This window comes from Dermacentor albipictus, chromosome 1, assembly GCF_038994185.2.
Source record: "Dermacentor albipictus isolate Rhodes 1998 colony chromosome 1, USDA_Dalb.pri_finalv2, whole genome shotgun sequence".
NCBI classification, from domain to species: domain Eukaryota; kingdom Metazoa; phylum Arthropoda; class Arachnida; order Ixodida; family Ixodidae; genus Dermacentor; species Dermacentor albipictus.
The window spans coordinates 412,847,269-412,866,207 of record NC_091821.1 but is presented as its reverse complement, the minus strand read 5'-3'; the positions used below and the strand labels follow the sequence as shown (position 1 = coordinate 412,866,207).

General features: G+C 47.1%; 1 protein-coding gene across 2 annotated transcripts in view; it reads left to right on the top strand.

The window, feature by feature from the left end:
- The window catches only part of LOC135913053 (general transcription factor 3C polypeptide 4-like), a 60,167-nt gene that overhangs the window by 26,619 nt on the left and 14,609 nt on the right, over window positions 1–18,939 (top strand). For both annotated transcript variants that reach the window (XM_065445702.1, XM_065445703.2), the window contains exons 7-8: window positions 4,213–4,358; window positions 9,203–9,347. In XM_065445702.1, coding sequence (XP_065301774.1) covers window positions 4,213–4,358; window positions 9,203–9,347 — 291 coding nt within the window. The remainder of the gene's footprint in view (window positions 1–4,212; window positions 4,359–9,202; window positions 9,348–18,939) is intronic.

Here is an 18,939-nt window from a genome sequence, read left to right as displayed (position 1 = left end):
GTCATTGTTATTTCATCGCTATAATTTAGGAATCTACATCTCATCATCTTCATGCCATCGTTATTATATGGCTTTGTCATTCGATTAATAATATTTCTTCATCATTTCACCGCCACTGCGTCGGCATCATGAAGTCTTTGTCATGCCTCCATGCTGGAAGTGACCTTGGCAAACTCCAAAGCTCCATGCTCAGGCGACCTTGGCAAGCGAGTGCCATAGTAAAGTGGGACGATATTGGAGTATGTGCCATATAGCCAAAGTAAGGAAAATCTAAGAATTACTATTGCGCATGTTAAATAAACGTGACTTCAGGAAGATGGTCTGTCGCTACATTGTTCAATTGCTATTCGCATTACTCTCAACAGTTACCATGAGATGAGTCCTACCATAACTTTTATGCGAAGCATATTACTAGAGCTCAACCCAGCTCCTCAGGCGCGGCGGTGTCGCCTTCAATACCACGTGACACCGTGACATCACGACAGAGGAGAAACGGGGCTCCAACTCGCGCCGCGTCGCGGCGGTATATAAGCAGCTGCGCTTGCCTCTGCTAGATACTCACGAGGTGAGATGCCTCCTGGAGACAGAGCTGCTCGTTGGAATGAGAAGCGAAGGTTGCGGCGTGCTACAGAGACTGATTTTCTAGGTGGCTTTGGCTCAACTCTTGCAAGATGGGCTGGGTGGGAATCGAACCAGGGTCTCCGGAGTGTGAGACGGAGACGCTACCACTGAGCCACGAGGACGATGCTTCAAAGCGGTACAAAAGCGCCTCTAGTGAATGCGGTGTTGCCTTAGAAACGAGCTGTTTCTAAGGCTCAGGCATGCGTCACTTGCTCAGGCGCACATTTCGTTGCCGCGCCGAACGCTGCGTTGCTCGACGCTCACCGCGTCTAATGCGGGGCGCGTAGTCGCTGCGCCGTAGCCCATTGTCTTACACCCCTTGGCGGGTTGACGGGAACGCTGTCGCGTTCCACTCTTGAAGGCGAAGCAGAGTAACGCATGAGTTGTTTCTTCGTCTAGCCGAACCAAACCGCCTGCCGTGAATCGGCCGGAATGTTCGGCCGCAGTTTCCAGGACGCTCGCCTTGTACCTGCTGCTTTAAAAGGAGGCTCATCACCGCCTATTTCATCCGGTTGCGACGCCTTGCTCACGGCCTCATCGTGCGACCGCTTTCCGGTCATGTGGCTGGACCCTTCAGGGGAAAAGTCCATGGGCTCCGCCACCGGTTGGGTGGCGTTCTCCGAAGACGCGTCAGGCGTTTCCGCTGCGTTCTTCGACGCCGCCACGGCGTCCTGTGCCGGAGGTAGAGGTGTCTGTCCAGGAGATGCGCGAGCCTTGGGTTGCGCGTCCAACTGATGCGCCCTAGGAGCAGCCGACGTGGTCTCCTGCACCGCTGATCCGCTAGCTTCTTTCGATGCCTCCTCCGCGTCAGCCTCATCCATGAGAAGTGCTGACGTCTCATCACTGCTCACTGGCCCGGCGACGCTGGCGTACGTCCGTGCGCAGTGGCCCTCGTCGTGTCCAAAGCGACGGCACGAACCACACCGTGGAATTTGACAGTCACGGCGAATATGACCTGTGCCACGGCAGCGAAGGCACAGGGGTGGCCGGCCCGATACGACAACAAGCGCCAGCTCTCCAGCAACGTTCACCTGGTCCGGCAAGTCGTCGAGCTTCACGCCAGCGTTCAACTTCAAGGTCACCACCCTCGTAGTTGACCCCTTATCAGACACGCCGTGAGCGCGCCACAGCTCTCTTGAGATGTCCGTCACCTTCCCGACGGCAAGAAGGCAAGAAGGCAAGACGCACGTCTTCGTCTGGTACGCTGTGAAGGAGCCAGTGCAGCTTCATTCGAACATCCCGGTTTGCAGGGTCGATCACGAGACATCTCGCATTTTTCACTTTCAACTCGCCGATGTTGACAATCTTCTTCGCGGCGCCGGCATCCTTGAATGCAACCGCCCACACATGACTCATGCGGTACGCGCCTAAGGCGATAACTTCCGGCAGGAGCGAAAGTGGAGCGAGCGCGTCACGAAAATATTCCACCCGGTATGGGCGGGCACTGATGTCCCCGTGCAGGAAAACGGTATTTAAGACAAGACGACCTGTAGGCAAAGTAGGCAGTACGACCTGGTATTCGTTGTCCGATGCAATAGCCCTGTTTCCGCGACCAGGCATGGCCGCTGTAGCCGCTCCGACGGAGCCCGTCATCGCACGTCCGTCACGCTCGGTGGCCGGAAGTAGACAACCACTGAGCCACGAATACGATGCTTCAAAGCGGTACAAAAGCGCCTCTAGTGAATGCGGTGTTGCCTTAGAAACGAGCTGTTTCTAAGGCTCAGGCGTGCGTCGCTTGCTCAGGCGCACATTTCGTTGCCGCGCCGAACGCTGCGTTGCTCGACGCTCACCGCGTCCAATGCGGGGCGCCCCTTGGCGGGTCGACGGGAACGCTGTCGCGTTTCACTCTTGAAGGCGAAGCAGAGTAACGCATGAGTTGTTTCTTCGTCTAGCCGAACCAAATATAGCCAAGCAACAGCAGTTCACCAGGCTAAACAGTGGTTCAACAACTAAAATAAAGGCTAGTATGCTTCGCATCCTGGGCTTAACCTTAGCTAAGCCACAGCCATTTTTTTTAGTGGGTTTTCAATACCATATTTACACGATTGTAGGTCGACCTATATTTTTAAATTTGAAAATCTGAGGTAGGGGGTCGACTTACAGTTAAAACCAAAATATGGCACTGCCAAAAAAAGCGAGATGAACGAGATATCAGGGGAGCTACAACATAGTTACAATTTTATATTTGCTCTATGGCCCCACCCATAGCTTTTTGCTATCCCGTGCATTTGTTCGCATTTTGGAGCGGTTTTTCAACATTTCTGAGAGTTTTACAGTGCATATAACACTCATGGAGGGGTGTTGATAGTTGATGAAAGTGCCACTGTTCCATTTGCGGCGGCACTTGCTGGGAGTATTGATAGTTCGTGGAAGAGCAGACACTGCTCGTGTGTTTCTCTTTCCCTGTAGCTCTTAGTTTGACGCGTTCGACTTGACTGCCGGCTATGTACTACTTCCATGCTTCCTCAGTCATCATGAGTGCTCCAGGCCCACTAAATATTTGGCACTCGTTCACAGCAGCATATAAGAGGGCTGCCATCCTTTACGCTGAAGAAACAAACCACTACGCAGCGGGCCACAAGTTCAATGTTTCTGAACGTGGGGTGCAAGAGTGGCGATTGCAGTGAAGTAAAATTCTCGCCTGTGACGGCAAGCAAAGAATTTCCCACGGGCTGAAGTCGGGACGCTTTCTGGAGCTGTAGGCCAAGCTTGCGGTGTACGTCACTTAATGCGTGATCGGTCCCTGCCAGTGAAGTGTGACATGGTCGTGAAACAAGCCCAGATTTTCGCCTTTTAAGGACCTGCTCCGCCGTGAGTACAACGAGTAGCTGGCAACAGGTGACCGTGAACTTACGCCAACCGGACCTTTCAAAAGAGTCTCCCGGACGGCTGCATGTGGTTGATTGCATTTGGCATGGGCTGCTGTTCCACAATATGTCATGGTGTGGTCGTTTGCCAAATGTGGAATTTCGCTGGATGACGACACGCTGTGAGACCATAGCAGCGATGACGATGGCAGCACTAGTGAGGACGATGGCACAAGTGAAGATGAGTAGTCCAGTGACCATGCCAGCTACTAATAAATTTTCGTTATGGAATGCATCCCTGGGTATGCTCTTTTTTTTCCCCCGTCACATGCGATATGGGGAGGGTTGACTTACATTCGAGTCGACTTACAATCATGTAAATATGGTAGTTTGCTGGCGTTCTATGAACTTGTCAAGTTTTGCGTGAGAATAGCATTCCGCCCCCATATGTAGTCCTGGCACTAGAGATATAGGGTGTTACGTTTTCCCGGATCATGTTTTTTTTTCTTCTGTGGTCTTCTGATATACGTGTCAAAGACGTTCTACTGTATATTTAGTGAAGAAACGAGGACCAGGATAAGATCAATGTGGGACACAATGCTTCTGTCTTATCCTGTGTTTCTCTCCTTCTGGTCTGTATTTTCTGCACTAGTTAAGTGTCTCAATCCTAGAACAAGTTGCACCCAGCATTTCTTCTGTATTTGCATCAATAATTTGTCCTGTGTTTACTTGTAGCTGTGATGTTCTTTACTGGCTTACATTCTAAGGCAACTGCTTCTTCTAGGTCTTTTGGTGGCAGGCTCCGATGATGGTAGTGTGACCCTGCGAACAGTAACAGTTTGCAGTGGAGGAGATGAAAAAGTGAAGCTGGGTGAACCACTTGCCCTCTGGGAAAGTGACGGGAGACCAGCACAACACGCAGTTTGCACAGTATGTCATGCCTCCTTTGTTTCCCATGTCTAATATATTTATCATTCTACAGTTGGACCTTGCTGGTTGGAACTCACATCCAACCTGGAACGAAACACCTTCATTTAAACCTCAATATATCAAATTCGGTAAAACTAGTGCTTTACTTCGTTTTATAAAAATGTTGTTATATTGGGAAATTTGGCCTTTTATAAGTACAGTCAGTAATAAGTACAGTCACTGATAGACTTTTCTTACACGAAAGGTGCCAAATTTTCTTAGTTATTGGGCTATTGTAAAAAACGAATTTCAATAAAAAAATCCTTTTGTTGAATTTGAGAGCTGGCAACCAAAGATAAGGTTTCATGCCATGTCTACAATATCTTTACATCGGTGGTACAAGGCGAAAGCCTGCGAGTCTTTCATGTCTACTCTGCTACCATAACTGATAGTGGCACCTGCAGTGGGACGATGCTATCATGCTATCATGATGCTATCATGCAGGCAGAGGGGAGCGCTCGTCAGCTTGCTTTCCCTTCGACTTGAGATTATGAAACCTCTCGTGATAAACGCGCTGGATGAAAACACACATGAAGCCATGTGTGACCATCTTGGCTTTGCACCCACCAGAGATTACCTCCAAGCTAAAGGGCACACCAGCCTCGTATGTGTTCAGCTGGCCAGACAGCCCTGCTCAGCCATGTTGTGGCTAGAAAAGGAGATGCACAGTTAGCTGCCTCCCCCTCCCCCCCTCCCCTTCCCTGAATCCTGTGCCCTCTTGATCATGTTACCACGTGCCAAGTTAAATAGTTATACCTCGATATAATAGACTTTACTATAACGAAGTATTTAACTTTTTATAACTTATCGTCTACAGAACACAATGTATCTAGAGCCTCAATATAACGAACTGTGTTTATACATGATTTCAATATAATGAAATTTGACTGCCGCCATGAAGGAATACCTAAACAATAAATGAAAGCTTACACGGATGCAGATGCTGAAATGGTGCTAAAATGAAGCGAAGCAGTGCCATGTTCCATATAGAGTCCAAGTACAATAAGATCCTATTACGCCTCGCACACTGTGTACATTGGCTGCAGGCGAAAGTGTGCGAGGGTGAGCCTAGAAGGATTATAGACCAATGAGTGCCGGTGTATTGTATCGGTGTAAAGTACAGACATGTGAGAGCTGCGCCACGTTTGTCCGACGCTTGTGTGCATGTGTGAGTTGTGTGAGAGAAATCTGGGGAATGCGCCTAGGTACTATAGAGAAGGGCACACTTTGCTCTCCTCGTCCCTAGCCGATGGCGATGCACACTACGCGAGCACCTGTGCATAACTTTCATTCAAACAGGATAGCAGCGACTGACAGAGTCTGTAATGGTGAAGCATACAGTACAATAAATTTGCAGTAGTAACTTGTCATTAGTCATTGGTCAGAGCTTAAGCAGCATCTATCTAACTCCCCCAGGGCACCTTGCTCCCCTTGGTAGGAACCTTCAGTGTCAGGCCCGGCGGTGAATCATAGCTTACAAACAACTACTGCAGAAGTGAAACGTGCAAACAATATAATGCAGAAAAAAAAATGCTGCGTGCGCAGTGAGAATGATGGACCTCCCAATCACGAGTGCAGTGCTGCTAGTGCAGTCACGAGTGCAGTACACTGCTATGCCATGAAACCACGAGCGGAACAGCAGCTTATTTCGAAGTATTTATCCAGACTTGCATAGTGCAGGTCGGCTAGGGACAAACGGAGGTAAGCACATGCCTCCTCTGCAGTACCTGGGTTTGCCCCTCAGATTTTTTCTCGCAGCTCACGCATGTGCACAACTGAGCTGCGAGAGACAATCTTTATTCTGAAAAGTTTGGTATTCTGAAGTTTATAGTACTGAAATATTTTTAGATTGAAACTACAAAAAATCAGCAGGGGATATTGAAAGGTTGGTTAATCTGAAAATTTTGTTGATGTGGTGTTCATAGTAACGAGGTCTCACTGTATATGCTGTGGTTTCATTTTGTTTGCTTAACTTTTTTCTACACACTCGGCTGCTTCAGTTGCAGACTTCTTCACTTATTTGTAGCCAACTTCTTCAACTTTCTGTTGCCGATTTCTTCACTTGCCTCTTGTTCTGCTTGTCTTTTCTGGCACATGCCCAGCTGCACATACCCACTGCCCTAAGTTACCTATTCCAGCACATACCCTGTGGCTGGGTGACCTGTTGGCTGAGTTGTCTGTTGTTGTGGATAGTATACCCAGCCGCACAGCTCCAGTGGCACCCAGTGACCCAGGTTGTATATACTGTGGGCTCAGGGCGGTGGCTTCAGAGCCAGTGGCCAGCTGTGTCAGATATGACATAGAGTGCAAGAGCCATGCAGAATACAAGACAACCTCTACTGCTCAAAATCCCAAACTGAGTGGTAGCTTCCTGGTCGCCGTTCCTTGTGCTTCGGCCCCAGGCTGGCTGCGCATGGCACAGGTGCATGAGCCAGGCAGAGATGGTGATGATGGCGGCACAGTGGCACTGTAATTGTGGGGACGTTGGCCGCATGGTTGCGCGGCTCGTGACCATGCGTGGCGGCAGCAATGTCCCTGAGCCGAGCCGTTAAATTCTGGCACAATGTGGCGATCTGGCCTGAAGGCGACGAGGCCATTGTGTCTTGACACTCAACGGCTTCATCGGCTCCAGCTTCCGCCTCAGTCGAGACTCCGGGTTGCTGTTCATCGGCTTCCGAGATTGACTTGTGTACCGAGCACATCTCCATGGAAAAACACAAAGCAAACCAGACATACAAGGTGCAATAGATACGGGCACACAAATAACGCCGCACAAGAAGTGGAAAACCCAACCACGAAAGCCACTACGACCGCTACCGTCAAAGTGTTAAAAACCGCGGCTAACAAATGAGAAGCCCTGATGCCTATCTTCTGAGAACCACCAGCTGGCCCCACGTTGGGTGCCAAATGTGAGCGCAGGGCCGTGGCTTCAGAGCCATCGGCCAGCTGAGGTTCTCAGAGATGACACAGGGTGCAAGAGCCATGCAGAAGACAACCTCTACTGCTTGAAGCCCCAAACCAACTGGTAGCTTCCTGGTCGCCGTTCCTCGCGCTCCAGCCCCAAGCTGGCTGCGCGTGGCACGGCCGCATGAGCCAGGCACAGATGGTGATGATGGCAGCACAGTGGTGCAGCCACGTGGCCGGCGTGCTCACAACACTTGATTAAACAGCAGCGAGAATCCACCACCCACAAAATGTGGGGAAGAGGCAAAGAAAGCTTTGCTTTAAGAGTACTGTTACACTTAACAAATTGTGCTACGCCTGCACTTTACACAAGCTGACCTTGGAGGTCATTTTCTTGGCACCCTATATCTCAAGGATGCTTCTTGGCTAATCTCGAATAGTGAGCATGTGTCATTGCTTGTAAACTGCAATAAGAATAAGTATGCCTCCTTTCACGCTGTTTTCTGAATGAAGAGCCTACGCTGTCGCACTGCTTGATAAAGGCCGAGAAAGCTGTCTTCTTAAATATGTGCATGGAACAGCTTTTGTGCCTATCGATTGGCAGAGACAGCAGCAACAGTGGCCAGAGCAAAGCAAAGTGTGCAACCATACTTAGTTGTGTTTGAGCCTGTTGCAAGCAGAAGCAAGACAGTGATGTTGTAGCATAATACTGCAGATGGCACATCATGCAATTGGGGTCTTGTCATTGGAGCTGCTTAGCAGAATCACTAGAGTGTTAGCGTGTCCACTATTCTAATGTACAGGGTGCAAGAGCCATGCAGAAGACAACCTCTACTGCTTGAAGCCCCAAACCAACTGGTAGCTTCCTGGTCGCCGTTCCTCGCGGGAACATGAGAGCTAGCGGGAACATGAAAGCTCGTGGCACCGCTTCACGGAGTGCCACCACTGGCACCTTGTGAAGTCTTGGCAGACTCACTATAGCAGACACCCGAGCCTTTCGCCAATCGCTTTGATTGCGCTTACGCTGCTATCCTTCATGAGGTGACAGTGGTGGGTCACTCCGCAGAGTGATGTCATGGGCTCCGTGTTCCCACTAGCAGTGGCCGCGCCTGTACACAAAGGCGTTCGCACAATACCGGGTTACCAGACGCTGGTAGCGACATCTTGTGACACTTTGTCTAACCACAATGACTTATAGACATGTTCTTGTGTTCCATGCATGTCCTTATTAAAAAAAAAATCTAAAAAGGCAGCATGTTCACCATTAGACCACTGCCGAAAATTTACACCAGTAGCCAGGTAGAATGCACTTGGTTACTGCAATAGTAGCTTTGTGTTTGACTGGTTGAGCTCTGTGACAGCAAGTGGCACCAACAACCTTGCCGTTCACATTTACGTCTCTGGTAACCTGGTAATCCACAAATAAGTTTGCAAACAAAACTAAATCTTTCTACTGACTCCTGAACTGCGAAGTCTGTGTCCTTTTTTTCCACAAAAGTAATTTATACTTGATTTCTTTCTTGTTTTTGTTAGAATCAACAGCACTACATTTTCTAAAATTGCTTTTTCACGTTTTACGCCATTCCTGAAGAAAGTGTCATTTTTTTCATCATTAGTTTCTTGCTGTTTGTTGTCTGCATTGGTCAGATCACCTCAGCTAAAGCGTTCAAGGTTTATTTTAGGTTTTCTATTTTTTGCTTTTTTTGCAGCCTTGCTCTGCAGGTTTATTTAGGCTTTTGTCACAGAGAAACTTTGTGAGCATGCTGCTGATAACCTCATTAATCGGATCAGGTTAATAATTTACATGTAGTTACACACTAGCTATCTTTTCAGGTCATGGAATCTTAGCAAATAAATAGTAAATGAGAAAATGCAATGTGGTTCTTGTGATGAATGCACAGCGCAGCAAAGGGGACAGCTGCCTGGTGTGCGTGGCCAAGGGACGCTTGCTGTACTGTTTTAAAGCGACCGTGGACGCTGACACGGGCAGGGCACAGCTACTCCACAGCACTGTCATCCGTGATGCCTGCGTGGCTTCGATCACAGGTGAAGAGCTTGTTTAGATTATTGGTTGAGGATTGCTCATACTGCCAAACGTCACTGTAATGAAGTCGCATCCGACATGAAAATACCCTCATCATATCCGGTGTTTAGTATAACATAGCCATATTCATTGCATGCATGCCATATTTTACTTGTCTCCAATGTTCCTTCGATTGCAATGTGCAGCCCAGTTTTCATATTTCAACAAAAATGCTAAATTCAATACACTTGATTATTTTCTTCTCAGATTCTCATGGTAAGAGAGAAATAGTCTGATATTTCGGACTCCTTCTTGGACTCGCGAAAGACCACGAAAATGTCCGAAAAGTTTTGCAGTCTGAAAAAACAAATGCATGCCTTTAACTGTCCTCAAAGACTCAAGTATCCATAGCCAGTCAGAACTGGCCTTAAATAGTCCACCAGTACAATTATTAGGCGTTTCGTTGCTTGTGCTCTGACTAGATGATGGGTGCACGTGTGCATAATTAAGGAATATATTTTAGATCTCGTGACAGTGGCCCTTTTTTGCGGTCTTGGTAAGGTTTACCGCAATGCACTGCATGCTTGGCCACGTAACACCGCCGCATTGAGGCGACGCTGACTTTCGTGAACCGATGTTATTTAACGCTTTATACCCTTGCCGTGCTTTCTGGACTTTGACTCCATCGGAGAGGATGGTGAAGGCAGAGTTCGCGATGTTGCCAACAGCAGTGAGCCCTTTAAATGGAAAAACACATCACCGAACAGCAGGAAGCTCAATAGTGAACGTCGAAGCACCTAGGCCTAATGATAGCAAGAAACTACTACTACTGCGGCTGACAGCAGATCCACACACAAGAGCAGTGGTTCAAGGCTGTAAGATAAAGTGTTGGCAGCGGTGGCTTCAGTTAATCCCATTTCGGACATGTGGTCTCAAAAAAATTAAGAAAAATCGGATGGCGAAAGGTATCAGTGTGAAATTTCATACATTCTTATACTATGGCTATATGGGGTTGCGAGGTGGTGCGGCAAAAGCATTTGAATGATCAGGCATGTTCGAAATATCGGCCATCCAAAAAATTGATTGTTGGCTGATTTGTTATCACCTAGAAAAGGAAAGTTCATTCTATTCGAGCTTAAGTTGATTGGGTGTTACTTGTCGTCACTGCCCGAGGTTCCGAGGTGAAACTCGGCAGTAGTCTGTGGGATTAGAGCACCACCAATTGCAGTTTTGGTTTTTCGCTGAATACTAATGTGCATGTCATCATATTTCAGTGAACATATTTTTTTCAAGTGCATGTTCATCATCATCATCATCAGCCTGTTTTATGTCCACTGCAAGACGAAGGCCTCTCCCTGCGATTTCTAATTACTCCTGTCCTGCGCCAACCGATTCCAACTAGCGCCCTCTAATTTCCTAATTTCATCGCTCCACCTAGTCTTGTGCCATCTCAACTGCGTTTCCCTTCTCTTGGTGTCCATTCTGTAACCCTAATGGTCCAAGGGTTATCTAACCTATGCATAACATGACCTGTCCAGCTCCATTTCTTTTTCCTAATGTCAATTAGAATATCGGCTATCCCTGTTTGCTTTCTGATCCACACCATTCTCTTCCTGTCGCTTAACGTTATTCCTAACATTCTTCATTCCATTGCTCTTTGTGTGGTCCTTAACGTGTTTTCGAGCTTCTTTGTCAGTCTCCAAGTTTCTGCCCCATATGTTAGCACCGGTAGAATGCATTGATTGTATACCTTTATTTTTAATGATAATGGTAAGCTTCCAGTCAGGATCTGACAATGTCTGCCAAATGTGCTCCAACCCATTTTTATTCTTCTGTAAATTTCCTTCTCATGGTCAGAGTCCCCTGTGAATCATCGACCTAGGTGAACGTACCCCTTCACAGACTCTAGAGGGTGACTGGCGATCCTGAACTCTTGTTCCCTTGAACGGCTATTGATCGTTATCTTTGTTTTCTGCATATTAATCTTCAACCCCACCCTTATACTCTCCCTCTTAAGGACCTAAATCATTTGTTGTAATTCGTCTTGCATTGTTGCTGCATAGAACAATGTCATCAGCAAACCGAAGGTTGCCGAGATATTTGCCGTTGATCCTCACTCTTAAGCCTTCCCAGTTAAATAGCTTAAATACTTCTTCCAAGCAACCAGTGAATAGCATTGGAGAGATTGTGTCTCCCTGTCTGACCCTTTTCTTTATACATATCTTCCTGCTTTTCTTGTGTAGTTAAGGTAGCAGTAAAGTTTCGTTCGTTCTCTGTCCTCGCTTCACCATTGGAACTTGAAGCTTCTCGGACGATGATCGGCAGTTGTTGATCAAACGCAGGCAGGAAGCGATGAGATCAGATGTACAAGAAATATTTATGGGTAAACTTTTCTATATACATGGCAGGTAAAACAAATACATTACAAACTTGAACAATTGAGAAACAAAGTCTCACTCTTCGACTGTCTCAATGACTGTTAGAGCCCAGACTCGTTTTAACGTACATAGTACGGAGGCTCACTGATCTATCAGCAATCCTGATTTCAGCCAAGTCTGAGGGACAGCCTGTCGTCTCGATTTTTATAGCCCAAATATACAAAGAAAAAAAAAAGGCGGTAGGGCCGTTGGCCCGTCCCACAGGTTCAGTTGCCAATCAGAGTCAACCGTTTGTTAAGCCACAACCCACAGGGATGGGCTTACTCTTAAAAATAAACATGTTGGAAAACAAAGCTCTTTTCCTTCTTCCCTAAACTCCGTTGCCCTCTCATTTCTCCGTAGTTAGTGAAGGGCTCAGCAAAACACGCCAGGCCCGAACAAGTTATCGCTAGGCCGCCTCAAATCCCAAGGGCGTCTCTAGGCCGCAAATGTCTTGGAAGTAGGGACATCGATACCACATAGTGCAGTCGTACTCAAAGTTTGTCCGCGTGGGAGACTGATGGCCCTCCTTGTCCTTCAAACTTATTGTCTACAAGACAAAGTTCTCCGAGTGCGTGTTTTCAAGACGCCGCCGTCCGAATGCACTCTTCACGTGTGCACCGCATCCCTACAGCGTGCACTGTAAGCTGGCCTTCGACACCACACAGGCAGTCGCACCCAACAACAAGGCTGGCGATTGCATTCCGGACGCGTAGAAGAATAGGTCCCTGCTCAGTACGTGCGGCACGGGGTTAAAGTTGCTAAGCCCTTCTTAACCTGGGCGGCGCCTCCAATTAGTCAGGTACTCGGGAGCCAGACCCACAATACCGTGTACAGCGGTCCCTTTCAAGGCTGGTCTGTGTGGACTCGTGTGACCGTCGGCGGACTGCCAACACCGTGTGCACTATACCGACTTCCCGGAATCAGCGCTCGCCCTCCTGGCGCCCGTCGCAACGCGTCACCCAACACCGTGCGGTCTCTGTGACCCCACATAACACAGAAACGGTTGCTCCACTGACATGGGGGGGAAAGTGAACCCCCTCTCTATACACAAAGCACGTGGCCGATTCGCGACACCTAAGAACACGAACAATCAGAGCGACCTTACAGTAGCTGTGCAACCTCCATAGATATTTTCCAAGGTATATATATATACATAAGCGTTCTGTACTCCTTGATTACGTAATGCCTCTATGACAGCTGGTATCTCTACTGAATCAAATGCCTTTTCGTAATCTATGAAAACCATATAAAGAAGCTTATTGTACTCTGCGGATTTCTCGATAACCTGATTGATGACGTAGATGTGATCCATTGTAGAGTATCCCTTCCTGAAGCCAGCCTGTTCCCTTGGTTAACTAAAGTCCAGTGTTGCCCTTATTCTATTGGAGATTATTTTGGTAAATATTTTATATAATAATTGGAGTAAGCTAATGGGCCTATAATTTTTGAATTCTTTAACATCTCCCTTTTTGTGGATTAGTGTAATGTTTGCATTCTTCAAGTTTTCTGGGACCCTTGCAGTCTATACGACACTTCGTATAAAGAGCCGCCAGTTTTCCAAGCATCATGTCTCCTCCATCATTGATTAAATTGACTGTTATTCCATCTTCTCCTGCCTCTCTTTCTCATTTCATGTCTTGCAAGGCCCTTCTGACCTCATCGCTATTTATAGGAGGAGTTTCTGTTTCCTGTTCATTACTGTTTCTAATGGAGGTATCCTGGATCCTCTGGGTATTGTACAGGTCAGTGTAGAATTCTTCTGCTGCTTTTACTATATCTTCGAAATTGCTGATATTACCTTGCTTATCTTCCAGTGCATATATCTTGGTTTGTCCTATGACAATTTTTTTCCTCACTGATTTGAGGCTGCGTCCATTTTTTACGGCTTCTTCAGTCTTTCTCACGTTATAGTTTCGAATATCACTTACTTCCGCATTGTTGATCAGTTTTGACAGTTCCGCGAATTCCATCTTACCTCTTTAGTTGGACATTTTCATTCTTTGTCGTTTCTTTATTAGGTCCTTAGTTACTTGAGAGAGCTTGCCTACTGGTTGCTTTGGTGCCTTGCCTCCCACTTCAATTGCTGCCTCTGAAGCCAGCCTATTTACTGTTTCATTCATTACCTCTATGTCATCTTCATCTCTCTGTTCTAAGGCTGCATATTTGTTTGCAAGTAACAGCCTGAATTTGTCTGCTTTTACTCTTACTGTCTCTTGGTTGACCCATTTCTTCTTGACTAATTTTACTCTTTTTCTCTTGAAATTGAGGTGAATCCTAGCCCTCACTAACCTATGATCACTTCTATATCCTGCACTATGCTGCAACCAGCAGAAAGTATGAAAGCAATTTCATTTCTAGTTTCACCATTAGGGCTTTTCCAGGTCCACTATCTGTTGCTACGCTTCCTGAAAAAGGTGTTAATTATTCGAAGCTTCTTCCTTTCTGCGAATTCAACCAGCATCACTCCTTTAAGGCACGTTCACACCGAAGGCGGAGCGGACAAGTGGATCCGGCCAAGCGGTTGCATATTTTCCGCAAAGTGGAAAATCCGCGGCCGCTTGGCCAAATCGCGCCCGGACCGATTTTTTTCGCGCAAACAAGTTGGCCGCTTTGGCCGCAGCCAATCAGAACTTGACACGGCGGAAGCGCAGGTGAACGAATGTAAATGAATGTCTTTCTCTGGGCTTTTCGCTTCTGTTCTTGAAAAGCGTCAAAACGGCAAGTTGGGCCAGTTGGTTGGGATTTATAGTAAGGTTTGTTACAGTGCAACACAAGACAAGGACAAAAGGAGGTATAAAACGACACGGCGCCGTGTCGTCGCTTTATACCGTCTTTCGTCCTTGTGTTGCGCTGTAACAAATCTCGGAAAGCAACAATACAAGTGGCGAGTAAAATGCCAACGATCTCGTCTTCTTCGTCTGAGCTCATCATTTTGCAGAAGTAGATAGTGGACGGGAACGCGCCAACCCACGACGAAAAAAAATATCGAAAGTGCGCATACAAACCCAAAGTGCCGCGAGATGGCAGCACATCCCTGAAATTGCTAAAGATATTGTGACCCGCCTTCCCGGCGGTGCGAACAGCCAGACAATGCTGCTGGTCTGAACAGGCACGGGCACTCGCCGCCTCGCCGCTTTGAAAATCCGCTTGTCCGCTTAGATGCTCTGCTTTTGGTGTGAATGTGCCTTTAGCCTTCCTAGAATCAAAGCCGTAGTTGCCAATTGCTTGTTTACGAGCCTGCATTTTCCCCACTTTTTGCATTGAAGTCGCCCATTACTACAGTATACTGAGTTTGCACTTTTCTCATCGCTAATTCAACATCTTCATAAAACTGATCTACTTCATCATCATTGAGACTGGATGTTGGAGCGTAAGCTTGTACTAACTTTAATCTATACATCTTATTAAGTTTGATTACGACTACAGCTACCCTCTCATTAATGCTGTAGAATTTGTCAGTGCTGCCCGCTTTGACCTGACGGATTTGGAATCCTACCCTATATTGCTTCTTATCTGGGAGACCTCTGTAGCAGAGGACATGTCCGTTATTCAGCAATATATAAGCCTCACCAGTTCTTGTAATCTCACTAAGGTCGATGATATCCCAAACAATGTCTGATGGTTTCTTATAGAGTCCTGCTAAGCTAGCCTCATTCGACAGAGTTTGGCAATTAAAGGTTGACAGGGTCAGTTTCCATTGGCGGCCTGTTCAGACCCAGAGATTCTTGGCACCCTCTGCTGTGTTACAGGTCTGTTAGAATTAAGTAAACAGTTATATCTGTGATGTGAGGAAGAAGATCACGCCCTGAAAAGCCCTGTTGCCATTGTTGTCATCCCTGGCTGCACGCCCTGCCTGCTAGTGCTGCGTTTGTCACTGCTGCTATCCAACCCACATAAACCCCCTTTACTACATTGGTGGAGCTGTGGGGTACAACAGGAAATCTGGAACTTCGCAACTGGACACTGCAGCCCGTCTTCATTATGCTGCAAGAAGGACCACCACAACAGCAACCCGCTGCCCCGGTGACTACCGTGGTCTGCCCTGACCCGTTGTGTCGACGCAACCCATCCATCTTCAGCGGTACAGAAAACCATGACATAGCAGACTGGCTCACTGACTATGACTGGGTTAGCATCCACAACCACTCAGATGACGCCAAAAAAACTGAATTACATGTCACTTTATTTGAGCAGTGTCACCAGCCTGTGGCACTGAAACCACAGATGTGATCTCGCAACATAGGTGGCCTTCAAAACTAATGTGATGGAGATTATTGTGCACCCCACCGTTCGCAAGCTTCGTGCCAAGCAATGTTTGCGTGGTCATGTGCAACAGAGTGGGGAGACATTTATAGGTTATATGCCAAGAAGATGAGGTATATCTTAAAAGGCATTCCAGATGCTTTTCAGATGCCTTCCAGATGCTGTTGGCAAAAAATGCAGCAACAGTTTCTGAACTCATCAGTCTCTGTCAAAGGTTTAATGAACTACGCAAACAACGCATAGCCACCCGCCAATATCGTCTGCAGGTCACTTCAATGTGGAGCATGGCTGTTGCCCCAGATTACAGTTCACTGCTGCTACAGATAAAGGAGTTCGTCCATGAAGAGCTCGCTCATCAGCTTTTGCTGATGCCGCTTACACACAGCCAGTTGAGTTCGCCACTGGCACCCGCTCTCCAATATGTCATCAAGGAGCAGGTAGCCGATCATGTTCCACCTTCTCTCCATCAGGCTCCGGCTGCCGCTCTACTGATGTATGCTGCAGTTGTTTTGAGCTCTGTACTGCAGACCTATGGTCCACTTCGCCTGCCTTTGTGCCCGCCCGTATCCCCTCCTGCCTGGCCAGTGGTCCCGTATGCACAACCTCAAGACCATTGGCGCACGGAAAACAACTGTCCAATTTGTTTTTATTGTGGCCATGGCTGGACACATCGCACATCACTGTCGCCTACTTACACCAAATGCCTCCAACAGTGCGCGTCCACATGCGCCACACTTTCAACGATGCCGCAATTATTTGGACAGCTTTGAAACTCTTCCTGCTGCCAAGACCGCATTCTCCGCTCACCGTTCACCTTCTCCTCGCCGGCATAGAAATGGACGACACAGATATCATATTCCTGGATTCGAAGGTCCCACCGAGTGAGGCAGCCCGACGAATCTTTGAGGTTAGGCAACTAGCAAAGAGCGTGATGATCCGTCACCACGTCAAAAGGGCCGACCGTAGAGATCTCGGTGAAATTTTTGAAGAGCCCATACAATGGCCAGGCACTCTTTCCTTGTTACTGAGTAATTGGCCTCAGGTTTTGTTAGGGCACGACTGGTATAAACGACCACATATTTGGCGTTAGTGTTATGTTGTGCGAGCATGGTGCCAAGGCCGACATCACTGGCGCCATTGTGAAGTTACATAGGTGTGCTTCGATCAAAATGGCACAAGACTAGCGGAGATGTAAGTAGGCAGCGAAGTGTGATAAACACAACATAAAGGCTTCCGACCAAGTAGAAAGTTTATTGTCACTTTGGAGAGGTTGGCTGAGGGATGCGATCACAGTAGCGAAATTGTGAATGAATCATTGAAAATAGGAGCATAGGTCAATGAAGCGGTGTAGTGCTTTCAAGTCAGTGGGCTTCGGGAATTCGGATGCGGCACGAAGTTTAGCAGGATCAGGAAGTATGCCTTCTTTGGAGACAACGTGGCCTAATATAGTCAATTTTTAAGCTGCAAATGTCGACAGTGTGTGAAACGGTCGTGCAACCAAGTGACGTTGCGTGGCAGTGAAAAGAGACAGAGAAGCCTTGGAGCAAGTGAAGAAGTTTGTCTCGCTGCGTCGTTGTAAGGTCACTGGCAGTAGATGGCGTAAAAGAACACGGCAGTGACTAAAGAGGTGACGCCTCAAGAGTGGCAAGATAGGCGGAGTCGTTCATCATGTCAAAGATTGAAGATGAGGCCAGTGCCTCTACTCTCTCAAGGCTTTCACGGCAGCATAAAGTAATTGGTTTGGCCAATGGGTTTGACACGCACATCAGAGAGGCACCAGTTTTGAACTGAAGGACGGCGAACGACAGTGGTAGTGATCAGCGGCGAACTAAGAGTTCAGACGGCATGAAGAGTATACTGTGCCGTCATCTACAGAGTTGCAAGAGATACTGACAAGAGCAGAAAACCAGGCAGGTATAACGGTGTCAACTGAAATGGTGATTTTGCAACAAGGGTCCTTGTTGTCATTGATAATATCTGTTGAAAACAGAGAGCGCTTGATTTTAACGCGGGTGTAGTCGATGATTGACTTACTAGTTCTGCATAAAGTCGATGATTGCATGATGTGTGGAGAGAAACTCCCAACCTAATATGACGTCGTGGGAATATGATGGCAACATGATGAATTCGATGACATACAGCACCTACTGAATGACAACATGAGCGGTGCAGGCGCCGGATGGCTCAACGTGCTGCGCGTTGGCAGTCCAGAGGGATAGTCCAAAAAGTGGTGTTGTCACTTTTCCAATTTTGTGGCAAATATGGACATCTAACGCTGAAAGTGGAGCGCCGGTGTCGACAAGTGCTAATGTCAATATTCCTTCTATTGCAACTTCTATGACGTTTTTCGGAGAACTGTGAGGCATTATACATTTCACTGACACTGCAGTTCTTGCCTCCTGAACTGTGATTTTTAGTTTTCCTTGTGAAAAGGGCTCTGCCAACGATGCAGCGAGAAGTATTTTCCATTTACTTTGTTGTATTCTTTAGTTCGTTATATCTGTTCTCATTATGTAGAGCTTCAACTGTAATGAAACTTTGGGCGATTATATGTCAGCCACATATAAGCAATAACAAGGCAATGTGAGCACCTTTCCCTTGTGTATCGTCACATATATAAACATATTTTGATAATGTTTTTTGATGTTCGTATCCACAGAAGTACACTACTTATTTGACTGAGAAATTTTTCCAAGCTTTCAAATTTTACACCTATTTTGAGCCTGCCCTAGGAAGATTTTCAAGCAATAACGGTACTAACAATGTCTGATTACTACATTTACCTGATTCTGATACACACCTTTCTTTTTCATGAAAATTGGGCTGAACATTGCCTGTGCGGTGCAATTGGATAAAAGACACAAACCGCCTTCGCGGCATTTGTATGCTTTACCGCATGGCTGAAATGTACTGCCATGAAACTGACTTTAGA